The sequence below is a fragment of the Carcharhinus amblyrhynchos genome, chromosome 26, assembly GCF_965287045.1.
Source record: "Carcharhinus amblyrhynchos chromosome 26, sCarAmb.v2.hapA, whole genome shotgun sequence".
NCBI lineage: Eukaryota > Metazoa > Chordata > Chondrichthyes > Carcharhiniformes > Carcharhinidae > Carcharhinus > Carcharhinus amblyrhynchos.
The window spans coordinates 29,752,534-29,770,735 of NC_137349.1; the positions used below are offsets into that span (position 1 = coordinate 29,752,534).

Here is an 18,202-nt window from a genome sequence, read left to right on the forward strand (position 1 = left end):
ACTAAGCTGATGCCGGAGTTGAGGGGGTTGAGCTATGAGGAGAGGCTGAATAAACTAGGCTTGTACTCGTTAGAGTTTAGAAGAATGAGGGGAGATCTCATTGAGACGTATAAGATGATGAATGGGATGGATAGGATAGAGGTGGAGACTCTTCCCGCTCAGAAAGGACAGTAGGACGAGGGGGCACAGCCTCAAGATAAAGGGGGGGCGGTTTAGAACAGAGTTGAGGAGGAACTTCTTCACTCAAAGGGTGGTGAATCTCTGGAATTCTCTGCCCGTTGAAGTGGTGGAGGCTACCTCGCTAAATATTTTTAAGACGCGGGTTGATGGGTTTTTGATAAGAGAGGGGATTAAGGGTTATGGGGAGAGGGCGGGAATGTGGAACTGAGCCACGACAGATCAGCCATGATCTTATTGAATGGCGGGGCAGGCTCGAAAGGCCAGATGGCCTACTCCTGCTCCTATTTCTTATGTTCTTATGTTCTTATGTTCTAAAAATCACAAGTATTTCACATACAATGAACTACTTTGAATTGCAGATACTTAGGAAGGTGAATGCACCAGCCAATTTGCACACCATGTTTTACCAATAGCCAAGAGACTGAATCACAGAATCCCCACAGTGCAGATGGAGGCCATTTGGCCCATTGAGTCGGTAACAACTCTCACAGCATATTACCCAGGCCCAACCCCCACCCTAATACCATACATTTATCCCGCTAATCTCCCCAACCTGAACATCTCGGGACACTAAGAGGCAATTTAGCACAGCCAATCCACCTAACAGGCACATCTTTCGGACTATGGGAGGAAATCAGAGCACCTGAAGGAAACCCACACAGAAATGGAAAGAACATACAGACTTTGCACAGACAGTGACCTAAACTGGGCATCAAACCCTGGCCCTGTGAGGCAGCAGTGCTAACCATGCTGGGCAATCTAATCTAATTTCTGCACTGCTGATTGAAAGAATCTAGGAGTACAAATTTCCCAAAAAAGGTATTGAGCCTATCGTGACAGAACTATTACAAAACCCTATTTTTCTCAGTGTAAGTCTAAATGACCTTTTGCTGCAGATTCTTGAACTCATTTAGAAAACAAGGTTGAATGAATGTGCAGATTGTACCAATTTCTACAATTCAAGTGGTTCTGGATTTGAATGCGGCAGAGGCCTGTCATCAGCCCACGAGCACTTTGAATTGTACAATGCACAGAAGAACAACGTAACCTTTGTCAGGTTCAAAAGCAAGATCACAATATTCAGTATGTGGCAAGACATGTAGACAACAAAGTTCCAGTTTTGATCAGTTTCACCAAGATTTAAAGAGTTCGCTGCTTTGGCAATTCCACTGACCATCTTTATCAGTGACCCCTATACAAGGGTTTCCATATCTTTGCTTAATTTGAGTGAACATTCATTCATAAGAATTCGTGGGTTTTTGATTCATTAAATTACAGCAGCCTTGCAGTCATATGATGCCAAGAAGCTGCCAGGACCTCATGGACTATTTCATTTGTGGATCAGTTTCCATCTAAAATACCATGTTAACCTCATTTCCATTCGCCAGCGCTCCTCCTCTTCTCTCCTCCTCCAGTACTCCTCCTTCTGCATTTGTTTTCTCATCTTCTCCTCATGGATTTTCCTGGCTCGGATACTAGGTTTTATTTCTACTTGAAGATCTGGATTCACTTTTTTCTTGAAATAAAGAGAGAGAGCATAAACATTTTTGCAACATGATAAAAAACTGAGTATTGCTGAAAGAAAACAGATACGCAGTTGCACTCAGCAGATTCACAAGATCAAATAGAATCATAGAATCCCTACAGTGCAGTGCATCGAGCCTGCACCGATAATAATCCTACCCAGGCCCTATCCCTGTAAGCCCATGTATTTACCCTGTTAATCCCATTGACATTAAGGGGCAATTTAGCATGGCCAATCCACCTAACCTGCACCTCTGGACTCAGAACAACAATGCAACATTCAGGTTCTGCACCACCAAGTAACTATTAATAATAAAAATTGTTTTTGTTCTGTTTCACTTGCTTATTTATATAAACAGGAATTTTTAAAAATTGCTCAGACATCATAAATTAGTTTAGTTCAGAAGTCCACTGATTTTAAGGATCTGTTAATCAAACTCCATCGAAACCATTCTTAAGCCAGTATTTATTCCAATAAGCTTTCCCCAGGTTTGAAATAGAGAAAAACTTATCCAATTGAAAATGCCAGAGATCAGTAGCTGAAAAATAAAGACCCAGGTTGTTTCATGTGCACCAGAGCAATTAAGCTGTAATTCACTTTCTGATTTGATTTGATCTGCTTTGTATTTCTAGCGGTTCAATTTTATGTTTGCACATGATTTATGATTGAAAATACAAATGCAAAGGTTGTACATTGTGTGAACCTAACTGAAGACACAATTGAACCAAGTCAGGGTGAATGTGAGACAGAATACAACTAATTTATTCATGTACTGACCATCTCTAACTGTTTCAGAGGAAAGCAGTGGCAAGCTGCTTTCTTGAGTCAACATAATCTATGTTGTAAAGTCTTTCCCACAGCACTGTCACAGAACGAGCTCCAGGACTTTGACCCAGTGGCAATGAAGGAACAGTGATATATTTCAAAAGCTGGGTGGTGTAACACTTGTGGGGAACTTGGGAGGTGGGAATAGTCCCAAGTGCCTGTTGATCAAGGAGGCAGAGGTCATGGTTTGGGATTTGGTAATTATGCACTTTCACAACCAATCAGGAAAAGAGTGGTCCTATACAGGAGGGAAGAATTTAGAAAGGTAATGAACCATCTGGAAAGTCAGAGCAGTTCTCAAGTCATCGTCTGCCAAAACCTAACAATCATTCAGACTGAAGTAAAGGACTTAAAAATCTGAACGGCCTCAGGCAATGATGGATGAAGTAGATATGGGATTCCCAGCATGCTCCATGGCCTTACAGCTTGGATGAGAGAGAGAGAAGGAGAAAGGAAGAAAAATTGCCGGCACTTAATTAGAACTCTTTGTACCTAATTCTCAAGTACTGTTACGTATTCACCCAAAAATTATTTTGTATATAGCCAACTCAATAGCCATTGAGCTTGTAACTGTAAGAGTGTTATTGAATAGATTAGGTGTTTCAATCACAGCAGTGCTAGATTTGCTGCTTTCAACCCATGTAAAAAGTCTCACAACACCAGGTTAAAGTCCAACACGTTTATTTGGAGGCACAAGCTTTCGGTGTGTCGCTCCTTCTTCAGGTGAGTGGAGAGGAATGACACTCCAAAAACTTGTGCTACCAAATAAACCTGTTGGATTTTAACCTGGTGTTGTGAGACTTCTTACTATGCCAGTCCAATGCCGGCATCTCACTTCAATCCATGTGCCATTGCTGTTATTAAAAATGATCAAGTGGCAAAGGAAACAGATCTGGGACTAGTACTTGGATCCAGTTCATTTACTCTTGACTCACTAAACCTGCAGAGCCAGATCTGTAATCCGTGTTTGGGTTTCAACACAAAATAGTACCACAGCCTTTACACACAGATGCACAGCACCGACTTTGGGCCATAAGCTACAGCAAGCTGCATCCAAAGGATCTGTGGAATTTGATGAGGAGGAAGGCAGACACAATTTTTCAATTAAGTGTTTGTGGGCAGCTTTTGTATGTTCTAGACCCATCATGCCTGTTCACAACCATGTGACACTTTGCCCATATACATTGTTGACGACCATGTTAACAAATTACTCATCTCATCTGTTTGCAGGACATGTGAGCCAGTCACAGGGAGAACAGAGGAAAGACTATTCAAACAACATCAAAACACACAAAGTAACTAAGAACAAAGAACAACCCAGCACGGGAAACAGGCCCTTCGGCCCCACAAGCCAGCGCCGCCGCATCCTCCTACACCTACCCTGCCCTGCGTGTATGCGAGTGGAACCCCTAACTTAGCCAGATTCAGGGGAGAATAGTGTCAATTTGGTATACCAATCAGCCTAAGAGCACATCTTTGGGGTGTGGGAGGAAACAGGAGCGCCTGGAGGAAACCCACACAACCACAGGGAGAATGCGCAAACTCCCACAGACACAGGCCCAAATCCATGTATCTGCACAGCTAGCAGTGCTAGTCACTGAGCTGTTGCGGCGCCCGTCTACTGGTCCAGGATCAAGCACACACACCAACACGAAGTACCAGGCCACTCCCGGAACCTCCAAGAGCAGCCCACGCACGACCCACCGTGTGTATGCCCCTTGTTTGACAACAAGGTGGACCGACACCTGCGGAATAAAAAGACAAAAACATTAACGTGTAATTCTACATTTCCAGTGTCTCCCGAGGCTCTGACCCTATTTAATACCCTCTACTATAACACTCCATCCTTGTTTCGCTCATGTGTCTATCTAAGTAATCCTTAAACAAGTCCAACGTGCCTGCCTCCACCACCCTACTCGGTAGCGTGTTCCATACCCCCACGACCCTCTGCGTGAAGAACCTTCCTCTCATATACAAATTATACTTCTCCCCCCTCACCCTTAGATCATGACTAAACTGTCTGAAATGGATCAAAAACAAAACTGTGAGCCACTTACCTAACATGAAAAACTACCAACTTAAACAAGCGATTGTTATACCAGATTTTGCTGAGACAAATAAAACATTATAGGCGCCTAATTATCTGGAAACATTTTACTCTCGATCCATTTTAATGTATAACTATTGCAGAATAATACGGATCCATCAATAATCGAGAAAATGGAATATGTAAATCGCTCAAAATAAAACAATGCACAGTATGGGTGATTGAGAGATAACCAAGAGCTGTTGCAACAAAGCAAACAACGTCCATCAATCCATCAAAGAATGCACCATCACGGTCTGTGCAGTCAAAGAGAGTACTCTCTCTCTCTCACCCCTCTCTCTGACCGATTCGACATTAATCAACTCAGCCCTGGAATATCACCCCACTACTAGCACTCACTTCTGCAAAGCAAGACTTCATTTAACTAGCCACCTCGAACAAACCAGCAGGACCAACACACTCCTCAAACTACCTATTCTTCAATAAGAACACGAGAAAGGTTTTCTTTTAGTTCAACAAGTGTCCTTGTTAAGTGGTGTACAAACTAAATTAGACCTATGTACAGTTATGCTCAAAGGCAGCACGGCGGCACAGTGATTAATACTGCTGCCTCACAGCTCCAGGGATCCAGATTAGTTTCTGGTCTTGGGTGACCAAAGATTATGGGAAGAAACTGGTGGATTGGCCATGCTAAATCACCCCTTAGTGTCCCAAGATGTCTAGATTAGTTGGATTAACCACAGTAAATGTGTGGGGTTACAGGGATAGGACAGGGGTGAGTGCCTGGGCAAAATGCTCTGTCAGAGAGTAGGTCCAAACTCGATTGGCCAAACGGCATCTTCTGCACAGTAGGGATTCTACGATTATATAGAACAATGCAGCAATCACTAATGACCAAAGCATAATATTTACCAATGCCCACACAAAAAGAAACACAACAGTGCACTGTAGTTAAACATAAAACATTGAAGTTCTTACCTTATACTGTAGCCTATGCCTACGACCTTTTAGATGCATGTCCTTTGCATTAGGATCATTAAAGCTACATTCACAAAGCTTACAGTGAAATCTGATCACTTTTCCTTCATCATTCCAGACCTAAATGAAGTACAACAGTAGAAACTGCATGAGCAAGTGGGCAAATTAACTTGGGTTGGACGGGCCAAAAAAAAACACAAGACAGCATCCCCCCAAAATCTGAGAGAAACATTTCACAAAAATGCAATCAACCCAAAAGTTTCTGAACTGCCTACGTTATTGGTTCCTACATTTCAGCCACTTCTGGCAATACCCTAACCATTATAAATTCCCATATTCACACCCATTTGGCATGTGAAAACACTCATACAAACCTAACGTGAATCATGCAATTAGACCTCTGGGGTCTCAAAATTCTCAATATGGCTTCTTTTTAACTTTGCCCTTTCCCCACCCAACTGTAATTTCTAATATCCAAACTAAAAGTTTAATCAAGACAATTCATAAAAATCAAAAACATTAGTTATTGCAGAGAATGGTCAAGTTTTAATTACTGAATTGTTTTTACATGTCTTCACTGAAGTTTTTACTTAAAGGCCACAGCTTCTGTCAAAAGTCTGGGCTTGATGTTGATAGTTTTGTCCAGAGCTACAATGCTGTAAATTGAAATAGGATTGTGCAATACGCATAATTTGAGGTATGATTACAGTTCAGTCAGCTACTATAAGGAATGTATCTTTCTTCAGTTTCTCAAAGTCTGCTCAAAACATCTTGAAAGATATCAGGAGGCGGGGGGGGGGGGGGGGGGGGGGGTGGTCGTGGGGGTTCAAAGCTTTAGGAGTTAAATTCATTACATCTTGTTTAAAAAAAGAACAAAATATTCTGAATGAGCGACAGAAAAAGAAGAACAGGGAGAGAATACAGAGATTGAGAGGGTTGGAAGAACAGCAGCTAGTGAAGCTACAGAGAAAAATTAAGTGAAACGCAATGGCACACAGGAAAGCACAAATAATGGAGTGACAGAAAGGAATCAGCCAAGGGCCACATTTTCCCTGCAACTTCTATCACCCAATGAAGCCTAGAGGCAGTGACATTTCTCTATCCAACCACACTTATTTCCACATGAAATGGAAGACAGAAAACAAGATAAATAACAGCAACACAAAGAAACAGGCAAGAGAGAAACTACACTATTAAAATTATGGATGATATCACAGGTCAACTAATAATAGTGCTAACATCTGCATGCACTGTCAAATGCATCAATATATTTGTATACACATGTTTACATCTAATTATGCATACATCATGCAATTACTACTATGCTAGTAATGTAGGGAAGGTTCAATGCAAGTTTGCATACTTGACCAATTTCCATTAGAATTGTGGACACAGGCATTTATAATGGAAATGACAAAAAGGACAGAATGTATGATATCAAAATGGGGATTGAATTGTATCTGCTCGCCCTGGATAAAGTACTCTCCAGCTGAAAATGATACATGTTCTTAATTCTTCCTTCTACCAGGTTCACAATACAACTATAGTGGAGAGTCATGGGACATTCTGAGCCCTCTCCTACGAAGGTACTAGTTCTAAGTGAGAAATGGTTTCAGCAGTTTCCAATATATAAGCCAGATGATTCTTCATTTGCAGGTATTGACCAAGAGCAATATTCAATTTGGATGGGACAACTCCTTCTGCTCCCCAAACCATTTGATTCCTTATTCCAAACCGGTTATGGCATAAAATCACTTAGGACTCAGCGGATTATGAATTTTTGGAATCGTCTATCACAGAGGGTTCTGGATGTTCCATCATTGAGTATGTTTAAGATGGAGATATGTCAATTTTTGGTCTCTCATTGAATGAAAGAGTTGGGAGTGATCAGCCAAGACCATATTGATCGGTGGAGCAAATTCAAGAGCGTTTGTATGGTCTATTCCTATTTCTTACATTATGCACTGCAGGAGCTGCTGTAGATAACAAGAGGATAGGCTGCCCAAATATTCTCCTCACTGTCCTGGGAATAATTATCAACTCAGCAGAGCATGAATAAAACTTGCATTAGTAACGAGAAGCATGTTTCAGAAAATATCGGTTAGATGAAATTTTTGGTAGGCAAGAGAGAAGGAAGGAGGGAAAGGTTATTTATATACAAGTTCCCCTAGACTCTCCTTCCTTTCACAAATTATCGTAACAGTTATTAAAAGCTTTCAGTTCTTAAAACAAAAGTTCTCCTTTAGGAATGACATACTTCCCTCCCCTGGAATGGAATAAAATTCTTTTTATACACATTTAGACATAGCTACCTCTTCTACATAATCGTGGCCTACAGGTTGGACATCGTTCTGAAGCTGCGCTGGGATAGTGGAAGCTGGCACTGGTGCTGCGATCTGCTCAGGCTTGAATTCCTGCATCTGGGGCTCTGGCTTAGCATTTGGGACTTTAACTTCTTCCATTTTGTTTCCCATCGTCTGTAATTTGTTTCCTCCTTTGAACGCAGAAGAAAAGTTTTTGAATTTCTTCAAACAGTAGCTAGGTTGCAGTGCGTATTTGCTAGTAGGTAAACTACATGCAATTACCGTACCAGTACACCTCGTCTGGCAATGACAGATGAATCACACACTGAAGCCTAGAACTTTACAATAGGCGCAAAGCCTTCCATCAGATGTATTTGTACCACAAATGTTGTATTGATACAAACAATGCAAATCCAGAGCTATGGCCCAACCTGGTTCCAGAGTGGAATGAAAGCACTTACTCCACTTGCACTCCAGACTCCAAGTTGGACTGAGACTCCAGTGCAAAATCTGTTTGGACTAACATGACTATATTCCTGGAGTCTCCCTTATTCCCCTATCACATAATGCATATTACAAACAATTTGCTTAAATGTTGTAACTCAAGTTGTAAAAGGTCAGCTGATTTAACAGTATTCTGTTATGACCATGGAGCTCAACATCCAGTCCAAATCAGTAGCCTCTTTCCCTAAAGGCCAATCAGTTAGGACTAAAAGCTTTTCTCACCTAAATAGCAATTATCAAATTTAATCTGGATTGACCTGCAGCAAGACACACACAGTGCTTCAACTTCCACTTTCTCTCACAAATCATGTGCAGCAGTAACATTTTCAACTTTCCACTTAAAAGATGCAGCTACTTACTAAATAACATGATTAGATTGACCCAATAACTCAAGACTGCATTCTTTTTCTCAGATGAGCAATGTGCCTAGCTAATAAAATTTGAATCAGATGCAAAATGTTAACATTTTATCACAGACTCCTATTCACAAAACACGTGAACGTGTACTTACAGACAGTACTTAGCATGAAAAATAATTACAAAAAACCATTAGATGAATAGTATCCCTCTCCCTCCCTCGTGTGGTCAGACTCACTTGAGCACATGGGCTCTTCTAGCAAAGTGCAACAAGGTACTCATAATAGTGATTTGACAGATAGGCAGCATCAGCAGAGCATCATGTGACATCCACATAATGGAGTTTCAAACGGAGATCCACTGAAGAGTAATGAGGACCAGCAACAGGGCCGATTGCTTCACCTTCCATGGTCTTAACTGCTCTGAAGATCAGTTCTACAACTGGAGATTAAACGACAGAATTTCCTAGTTGCACAGCTCTGCACCACAGTGTTTGGCGCTGCTACCTCACAGCTCCAGGGACCCGGGTTGGATTCCCGGCTTGGGTTACTGACTGAGCGCAGTCTGCACATTCTCTCTGTGACTGCATGGGTTTCCTCTGGGTGCTCCGGTTTCCTCCCCTAGTCCAAAAGACGTGCTGGTTAGGTGCACTGGCCATGCTAAATTCTCCCTTGGTGTACCCAAACAGCCGCCAGTGTGGCAACTAGGGGATTTTCAGAGTAACTTCACTGCAGTGTTAATGTAAACCTACTTGTAACACTAATAAATAAACTTTATATTTACAGACTGAGCTACAAAGAGATATGCACAAAACAAAGAACTAATGAGTAATGAATTAAATCTTCACAGGGAAAGCAGTTCAGAAGATAGGACAATAAAAGATGTGGTTGTTTCAAATCTTTAACATACCAACAAACGTTATTTTGGGTGTTACAGGTTTCTTCACTGTTACTGTAGGTGGCTTGCTTGTATTGTTAGTAAAGGCAGCAGCTGGCTTGGGAGGCATCTGGATGGCTGCTGGTACTGTGGCTGTGGTCGTGGCACTGCTCACAATCTTATTCGCTGTAGCTGATGTTGAATTCACTACAACTGGCTCTGTAGAGGGAATTGGCTTACCCAATTTAGTGTGCAATTTAACAACCTGCAGAAATAAACACAATGATTAAAATACAATTCATCTGTACACCAAATATGAACTGAGAATATTGAAATCAGTTTTATACAAGCCTCAAGCAGGCTTGTATAGAACAATATAACAATGTGTACGATTGTCACATGGACAAATTCATTTGTGTGTGCTGTGCCTGGAGGCAAGCCACTGCCTCACTGGCTGCTGATGCTTCATCCTGAGCAGATTTCCTGGCAGTTATTGTCAGTAGCGATTTGACTTCGACAAGCACAGCAGACAATGACACAGATTCCATGCAGCAATATATTTCAATCTTAGTTAAGAACATTAGCTAGATAGTGAGAGAACTTTGTTCTTTTTTGAATGATCCCAGAGACCTTTCCAGTTGAACAAGCAAGTAAAGTTTTAAAGTTTATTCATTATTCTGACAAATGGGCTTACATTAACACTGCAATGAAATTACTGTGAAAATCCCAGCTTAACATCTCAGCACCTTGAACTATACAGTACTGAATTAGCACTGCAATGGAGTATCAGTCTATATCACGTGCCCATGTCCTAGAATGGGCTTAAAACCTACAAACTTTTCTCTCAGCAATTCGGGAACCAAGTTAAGCTGAAATTCATTTTGTCATAAGTGAGGAGCAAAGTAATTTCAGTTATTCTCACTGTCAGATGCGAAAATGGACCCAAGACAATTGGGCAGAAACCTCATAAATCTCATATTTAACAGTAAAAAAAATTCTGAACTTAGTTGAGTATTTGCTCAGGACGAGGTTTGCAAGCTGACAGCCTTGCGTTTTAGGTTTACCAGCCTATATTTCTGTTGCAGTGTACCAGACATAAAACATCCTGGCAATTAGGCTGATTTCCCCATTATGTTACAAGAGTATAAGAAAGTGGACTTTGGCATGTCTCCCAAGCCTGCTCTGCCATTTAATAAGATCATGGCTGACTTTCTTAAAATACAATTTCCTGCCCTATCCTCTATTACCTGTTATCTTTGGTGCTCAAAATTCTGCCTTGAATACTGTCATCAGCTGAGCATTGGGGTTGAGAATTCCAAAGATTCACAACAATCAAGTCGAGAAATTTCTCGTCTCAATTTTAAATAGCTGTACCTTTATGTTGAGATTATGACCTATCTTCTAGACTCTCTGACATCATCTTCCAATAGTACAGCAAGCATCTTGAAACCCAGCAAGAGTCTCTAGGAATCTTAAACTTATAAATGTTCTGTCACAACCTTCTTCTGAAAATTAGATTTAAATCAAACATCCATTTAAACACAGCAGTGCTTCTATAAAACTTTCTCAGCCTACTCTCCTGGTGCTCAACATGTCAGCTATGCAATACATTTTTGATGCTACATTCACAAAATGTCTTATTGTAAGGTATCACTAAATCTGGGACATTTCCACAATAAATTCTCCATTCCTGTTTTGGCCTCTTAGGCAATTCCTTTCTTCATCCCACCATGATAACTATTGTCAGGTGGTTTGGCCTCATGTTCTGAAATTATTTCCCTAAATCCTTCAATTTCTCTCTCCTATTTTAACTATTTAACTTCCACTTTGGCTACACCTTGATTTACTTCCAATGCTTCTGTAAAACGTGGTGGACAGCCTTTCTTTTCTACATTAAAACGTACTATACAAGAGGCTTTGAAATACACTCAATATTTCTTACCACCCTATTCCATTAAGATGCTGGTCTCCAAACTATTTAAGGCTTGTGCTAGTGGACAAACAAACACAACAGACTTTGTTGGGAAGTGTAGAGGCAATGTCAAGGCATTAGAAGCAGCACACAAACCTCTAGACAATCTACCTACCCCATGCTTCAAGCACCACATGCCCCACATTGGAAGAATCTACAGATCAGCCATTTTAGAACCTAAGAAACCCAGGTAGAAGCAAGTCATCTTCAATCCTGAGGGACTACCTAAGAGAAAAATGCCCAAGTAACACATGTGAAATTGTGAACTCACTGTACAGTCACCTACAGAGGGAGAAACACATCCCTAAAGCAAGCCATCAAGATACGACTCAGCAGTACAGCCTTGAACAAGACATTTTCTCAGTGGTTGATCTTCTGGTTAGATACTTTCCTTTTTGGACACTGGCTACTTGAGATGATTCTTATCAGCTCAACCCAACATCCATTCCATCTATTACTGTTGTCATAATAACACAGGAGACAATCATTTGGCACACTGAGTTCATGCTGCTTCGCTGTAGAGCAATACAGTTAGTCACACTGACTAGGAAGCTAACTCGTACCAAAACCTTACTGAAAGACAAATTCAATATTCATCACTTTCAAAAAGAAAAGTATTTCCTTTTCAACTATCATGTTGCTATTATAGAGTGCTGGTGAGGTAAGGTCTCACACCCAGGAAACAAACTGCACAAATCATAAGAACAGGAATAGGCCATCTAGCCCTTCGAGCCTGCCCCGCCATTCAATAAGATCACGGCTGATCTGAAGTGGATCAGTTCCACTTTCCTGCTTTCTCCCCATAACCCTTAATTCCTTTGTCTGTCAAAAACCTATCTACCCGTGACTTAAATATATTTAGTGAGGTAGCCTCCACCACTTCAAAAGGCAGAGAATTCCAGAGATTCACCACCCTTTGAGTGAAGAAGTTCCTCCTCAACTCCGATCTAAACTGCACCCCCCCTTATCTTGAGGCTGTGCCCTCTAGTCCTGCTATCCTTTCTAAGCAGGAAGAATTGCTCTACCTCTACCCTATCCATCCCTTTCATTATCTTATATGTCTCTATAAGATCCCCCCTCATCCTTCTAAACTCCAACGAGTACAGACCCAGTATATTTAGTCTCTCTTCATAGTCCAACCCCCTCATCTCCGGTATCAGCCTAGTGAACCTCCTCTGCACTCCCTCCAAGGCCAAAATATCCTTGCGCAAGTGCGGTGACCAAAACTGCACACAGTACTCCAGCTGCGGCCTCACCAGTACCCTGTACAGTTGCAGCAAGATCTCCCTGCTTTTATATTCTATCCCCCTCACTATAACGGCCAGCATACCATTCGCCTTCTTGATCACCTGCTGCACCTGCAGACTGGGTTTTTGCGACTCATGCACAAGGACCCCCAGGTCCCTCTGCACCGTAGCATGCTGCAGCTTTTCGCCCTTTAAATAGTAATCCCTCCTACTATTATTCCTGCCAAAGTGTATAACCTCACACTTGCTAACATTATACTCCACCTGCCAAGTCCTTGTCCACTCGCTCAGCCTATCCAGATCTCTCTGCAGACTTTCCAGACCCTCCGCGCAATTTGCTTTTTCACTCATCTTCGAGGCAATCAACTCTAATTGCCTCCATGGAGATTGAAGGAATTAACCTTGATTATTACTTTAAACAGACCTTCATCTGGTACCTCTGTGACTGTTAATAGCTTATTTTGTTAATACTGAGGGGAAAGGAAAAATGCTGAAATTACACAAAAGTTTCACCAGACCTAAAATAAAACAAAACAGATTTACAGCCTTTATCAAAATTATAGTCCAGAGGTGTTAACCCATCCTTTTAGATGTTAACATGTCAGGCACTTACAGTACTTACTGTACTTATATCATCTTCACAAGTACCTTTTGGTGCTTGGCACCTCGTATATGTGCAGCATAAGCATCTGCACCTGTACAGGACACATCACACAGCTCACATCGCAGTTGGCCCTGGGCTCCACGTGGTCCACTGGTAGTCTGACTTCCACCTTTTAAAGCTGCTTCTTTCTTCTTGTGCTTCTGGCCTTCCAAATGTTCCCTGTAAGTCTATGGTTTGGGGGGAGAAGTGTGAGGGATGGTCAGGGGAATGTAGGGATTTGGTTGGGGAAGGGCAGGGGTGCATAAAAGTTACAATATAGTAGTTAGGAGTGATGAAACTGGATATGCTAATTTATCCCCTCATACAATGTTACTCAACATGTCAATCTCCCAATGAAGAAGTTCAACATATAACCATTTAATTCATCTCTATGGAAGAAGTATTGTACTAATTGACCCATTAAAAACCTTTTAAATTTAAAACCCTTAAGAATTTAGTGTTTCAATTTATGCAAATTGTTTCTTTCATCATGACGCAACCTTGCTCTCCTCAAATGCTTAATGTTCAATATTTCATAATGCATTATAGTCATTAGTACAAGACCAGTCATCAATTGTTAAAATATATGAACATTACCCATGTCAAAGAGTGAAAGATTCAAAAGCACTCAGCAGGTACAGCTTTTCCCTTTGCCAATGGCATGTTGTGGCTGCAGTGCTATCTACAGAATGCACTGCACCAACTGGCAAAGGCTTTGATAGCATCTACCAAGCCCATGATCTCGAACCCCTAGAAAGCCATAGCAACACGTACACCTCCAATTTGCACACCATCCTGATTTTAACATATTGCCAGATCAAGCTCCCCACCCAACAGCATTCTGGGCTCCACAATAACTGCAGTAGTTTCAGAAAATCACCCACTACTTCCTTCTCAAGGCAATTTGAATTAGGCAATAAATATCCACTTTTCCTGCAATCCCCAAAATAAGAAAATCTGGTGTGGTACTGAGTTATATGGACCATGAGGGTAAAAAGCTCCATTGCAGAAACAGTTCTCAACTGAAGCACAATATGGGTCCCATTCATAGCTTTGGTGTCTCCTGGCAACTTTGTTGGGGCAGGGAAATGAGGAACCAGGAGAATTAAAGCAAGTCCCGGTCTCAACTTCAGAATTCAGCTGTGGTCTTCAGATAAGAACTGATTTCTGTATACAAATTATTGACATCAAAGGTGAGTTAATAACAATCATAAACCAACATGTGTTAACACTTTCACAAGAGGAAACTCAGGTGTGGTGAAAGAATAAGAGATTTTCCTTTTGTACACCAGAAGATCCTGGGATGGTTGTTCACTGGATCTCCTAAACTTAATGCGTTTGCGCAAAGGTGTCACTGGCAAGGCTTTTTATATGGGCAAACAAGGCGACACAATAATACTGAACAAGAACCAGCACTGTTTTAAAAGCAGTGTTAAAATATTTGCACAAATCTTTGAGGAAATATCAGGCCAGTATTCCTTAGAAAACCTAAACTGCCTACCTCTGAAGGTAGTCATTCTCTCTTGGCACAAATATAGTTGTGCAAATAATAACATATACTTTTGTTTAAACCAGTTACCTGTGGGCCAGCACAGCTAATTTTACAAACATCACAATAGTGTAGCTGCGGCTGTTTAGGCGGTGGCTTCAGTTTTTGCTGTTTGTTCTGGAAGGTGGGTTTTTTGATGAATGTGCTTCCTGTATTGGCACTGGTTCCTGTCCCAGTCCCACTGCTAGTCCAAGTGGTGGCTGAGGGCTTCTGTGGTTGCTGATAGTACGAAGTAGCAGCAGAGTACACAGCAGCTTCATATCCAGAGTAACTTGACCCTAATAAAACAGAACTACAATTACCACCTGCTTCAAAATGTGAATACTGGGCACCAAATTATCAAACAACATTTTTTAATATTGAAAAATTGCCACAGTTAATGTAATTTTGATTTCCTCACAAAAGAGTAGCAAGATATTCTACTTTACAGTCTGAACATGAAGTGAGAGCTGGCAAATTGGAGGATTTAGAAACCAATGACAAAATCTGGTGTGTGGTGCTCTGCAACTTCACTAGTTAATCTTCAGAGAGAGAGAGAGAGAGAGAAACAGATGCGACACCAACATACTGCTGTGAAAAGCCTGGCTCTTTTCAGAAACATTTGGACACTTTTGAGAAAGTGGCATAACACACAAAGTAACTCTCAACTTAGGGAGCAAAGCATACAAAATTCCAAAAAGGGGATTCAATATAGGTTTACACAGCAGTTAAAACATTTCAAGCCTTATACCCTTATTTAGATTTAGGAAATATGAGAATATAATAGAAAGGGGAAGGGAATAATTTTTTTTTGGGGGAAGGTGGCGGAGATAGATAGGAGGTGTGATATTAGCAGAAGACAAAAGGGAGCATAAGGAGAGAAATTAAATAAATTAGTTTATTTGTGTCAGAAATAGGCTCACATTAACACCACAATGAAGTTACTGTGAAAATCCCCTAGTCACCACACTCTGGCACCTGTTTGGATACACTGAGGGAGAATTTAGCATGACCAATGCACCTATCCAGCACTTCTTTTGGACTGTGGGAGGAAACTGGAGCACCTGGAGAAAACCCATGCAGACACAGGGAGAACATGCAGACTGCACACAGACAGTGACCCAAGCTGGGAATCAAACCTGGGTGCCTGGCGCTCTGAGGCAGCAGTGCTAACCACTGTGCCATTAAATACATATTACAGGACAGTATGTTAGAAGGGAAAAAAGTGGAAGAGAAAAACACAATCATATAAAAGTGGCACACTAATTTTTTCAGCTACAGATAACTGAATTACAAAAACAGTAACAGATTTGTCAGGAAAGAATGGACTGCTTACCTGAATAACTAACCGGTGTTGTATTGTATGAGGGTGTCTGTGTGTAAGATACAGCAGCTGTGGCCACTGCTGCAGTAGGCTGCGCAGTTGGTTGCACTGTCGTTACCACTGGATATACTGTAAAGCTGGTTGTAACCGGGATTGGAGCGGGTGCAGGCTTTATCGCAGTAATTTGCCTTGACTGTGGTGTTTGTGTGTACGGTGTTGCAGACTGGCTGAAACTGGTTTTAGGAGCTACTAAAAAACAAAAAAAAAGGCGAAGTGTTATCTGACTTGATTGCACCTAGATATTCTGGAGGAGTTCCAATCCCAGCTTTGACATTAATGCATCTGAACAAGCTTGCTTAAATTAAAATAATTTCTTGCACATAAACAGACATGTTTATGTGTACACACAAAGGTAAAATACAGCAGAAGCTGGAACTCTGAAATGAAAATAAAAATTGCTGAAAATGCTCAGGTCAGGCAGTGCCTGTGGAGAGAATCAGAGTGAATGGTCCCTTTTTTCTCAGTCCACTACACTACTCAAGTAACGCAGCAGGCTGGGAAATGTAAGCAGAAATGCTGTGACGAGACTTTCCTGGACCATTTTTTAATGGTGTAAATTAGCCTCACGCTGGAAGCCAGCGTGGGGCTGATTACAATATTGAAATTCCAATTTGAATAACGTGAGCGAGCCTAGGACAGGTGATTGGGGGGGGGGGAAGGAGGAGGAGGAGGAGGAGGAGGAGGAGGAGGAGGAGGATCCGTCAGGAGGCCGGTGATGGGAGATCCGTGCATGAATAGTGGCCCACTCAGAGCGTGGAGGTCAACCACTTGAATGTGATTTCCCTGGCAGACTCTGTAACGTAGAATTCATAACAGCATAAGAACGTAACATAAGAACATAAGAAGTAGGAGCAGGAGTAGGCCATCTAGCCCTTCGAGCCTGCCCCGCCACTCAATAAGATCATGGCTGATCTGAAGTGGATCAGTTCCACTTTCCTGTTTTCTCCCCATAACCCTTAATTCCCTTGCCTACCAAAAACCTATCTACCCGTGTCTTAAATGTATTTAGCGAGGTTGCCTCTACCACTTCAACGGGCAGAGAATTCCAGAGATTCACCACCCTTTGAGTGAAAAAGTTCCTCCTCAACTCTGTTCTAAACCGCCCCCCCCCCCCCCCCCTTATCTTGAGGCTGTGCCCTCTAGTCGTGCTGTCCTTTCTGAACGGGAAGAATCTCTCTACCTCTACCCTATCCATCCCTTTCATCATTTTATACGTCTCAATAAGATCCCCCCTCATCTTTCTAAACTCTAACGAGTACAAGCCCAGTCTATTCAGCCTCTCCTCATAGCTCAACCCCTTCAACTCCAGTATCAGCCTAGTGAACCTCCTCTACACTCCTTCCAAGGCCAAAATATCCTTGCGCAAGTGCGGGGACCAAAACTGCACACAGTACTCCAGCTGCGGCCTCACCAGTGCCCTGTACAGTTGCAGCAAGACCTCCCTACTTTTATATTCAATCCCCCTCGCTATGAACGCCAGCATCCCATTTGCCTTCCTGACCACCTGCTGCACCTGTAGGCTGGGTTTTTGCAACTCATGCACAAGGACCCCCAGGTCCCTCTGCACCGTAGCATGCTGCAGCTTTTCGCCCTGTAAATAGTAGTCCTTCCTACTATTATTCCTACCAAAGTGGATAACGTCACACTTGCCAACACTGTATTCCATCTGCCAGGTCCTCGCCCACTCACTCAGCCTATCTAGATCCCTCTGCAGACTTTCTACACCCTCCGCACAATTTGCTGTTCCACTTATCTTTGTGTCATCAGCAAATTTTGACACCTTACACTCGGCTCCCTCCTCCAGATCACCTATATAAATGGTAAATAGCTGAG

General features: G+C 41.9%; 1 protein-coding gene across 9 annotated transcripts in view; it reads right to left on the bottom strand.

Annotated features, from left to right (window-relative positions):
- Positions 1–18,202, bottom strand: part of zfr2 (zinc finger RNA binding protein 2) — a 63,240-nt gene that overhangs the window by 17,805 nt on the left and 27,233 nt on the right. For 4 of the 9 annotated variants that reach the window (XM_080212805.1, XM_080212802.1, XM_080212801.1 and 1 more), the window contains 7 exons: positions 16,322–16,558; positions 15,037–15,284; positions 13,463–13,645; positions 9,629–9,860; positions 7,868–8,049; positions 5,556–5,675; positions 1,542–1,696 (listed from right to left, as the gene is read on the bottom strand). In XM_080212805.1, the coding sequence (XP_080068931.1) occupies positions 1,542–1,696; positions 5,556–5,675; positions 7,868–8,049; positions 9,629–9,860; positions 13,463–13,645; positions 15,037–15,284; positions 16,322–16,558 (1,357 nt within the window). The remainder of the gene's footprint in view (positions 1–1,541; positions 1,697–5,555; positions 5,676–7,867; positions 8,050–9,628; positions 9,861–13,462; positions 13,646–15,036; positions 15,285–16,321; positions 16,559–18,202) is intronic. The other 5 variants (XM_080212806.1, XM_080212803.1, XM_080212807.1 and 2 more) reach the window with 3 other exon arrangements.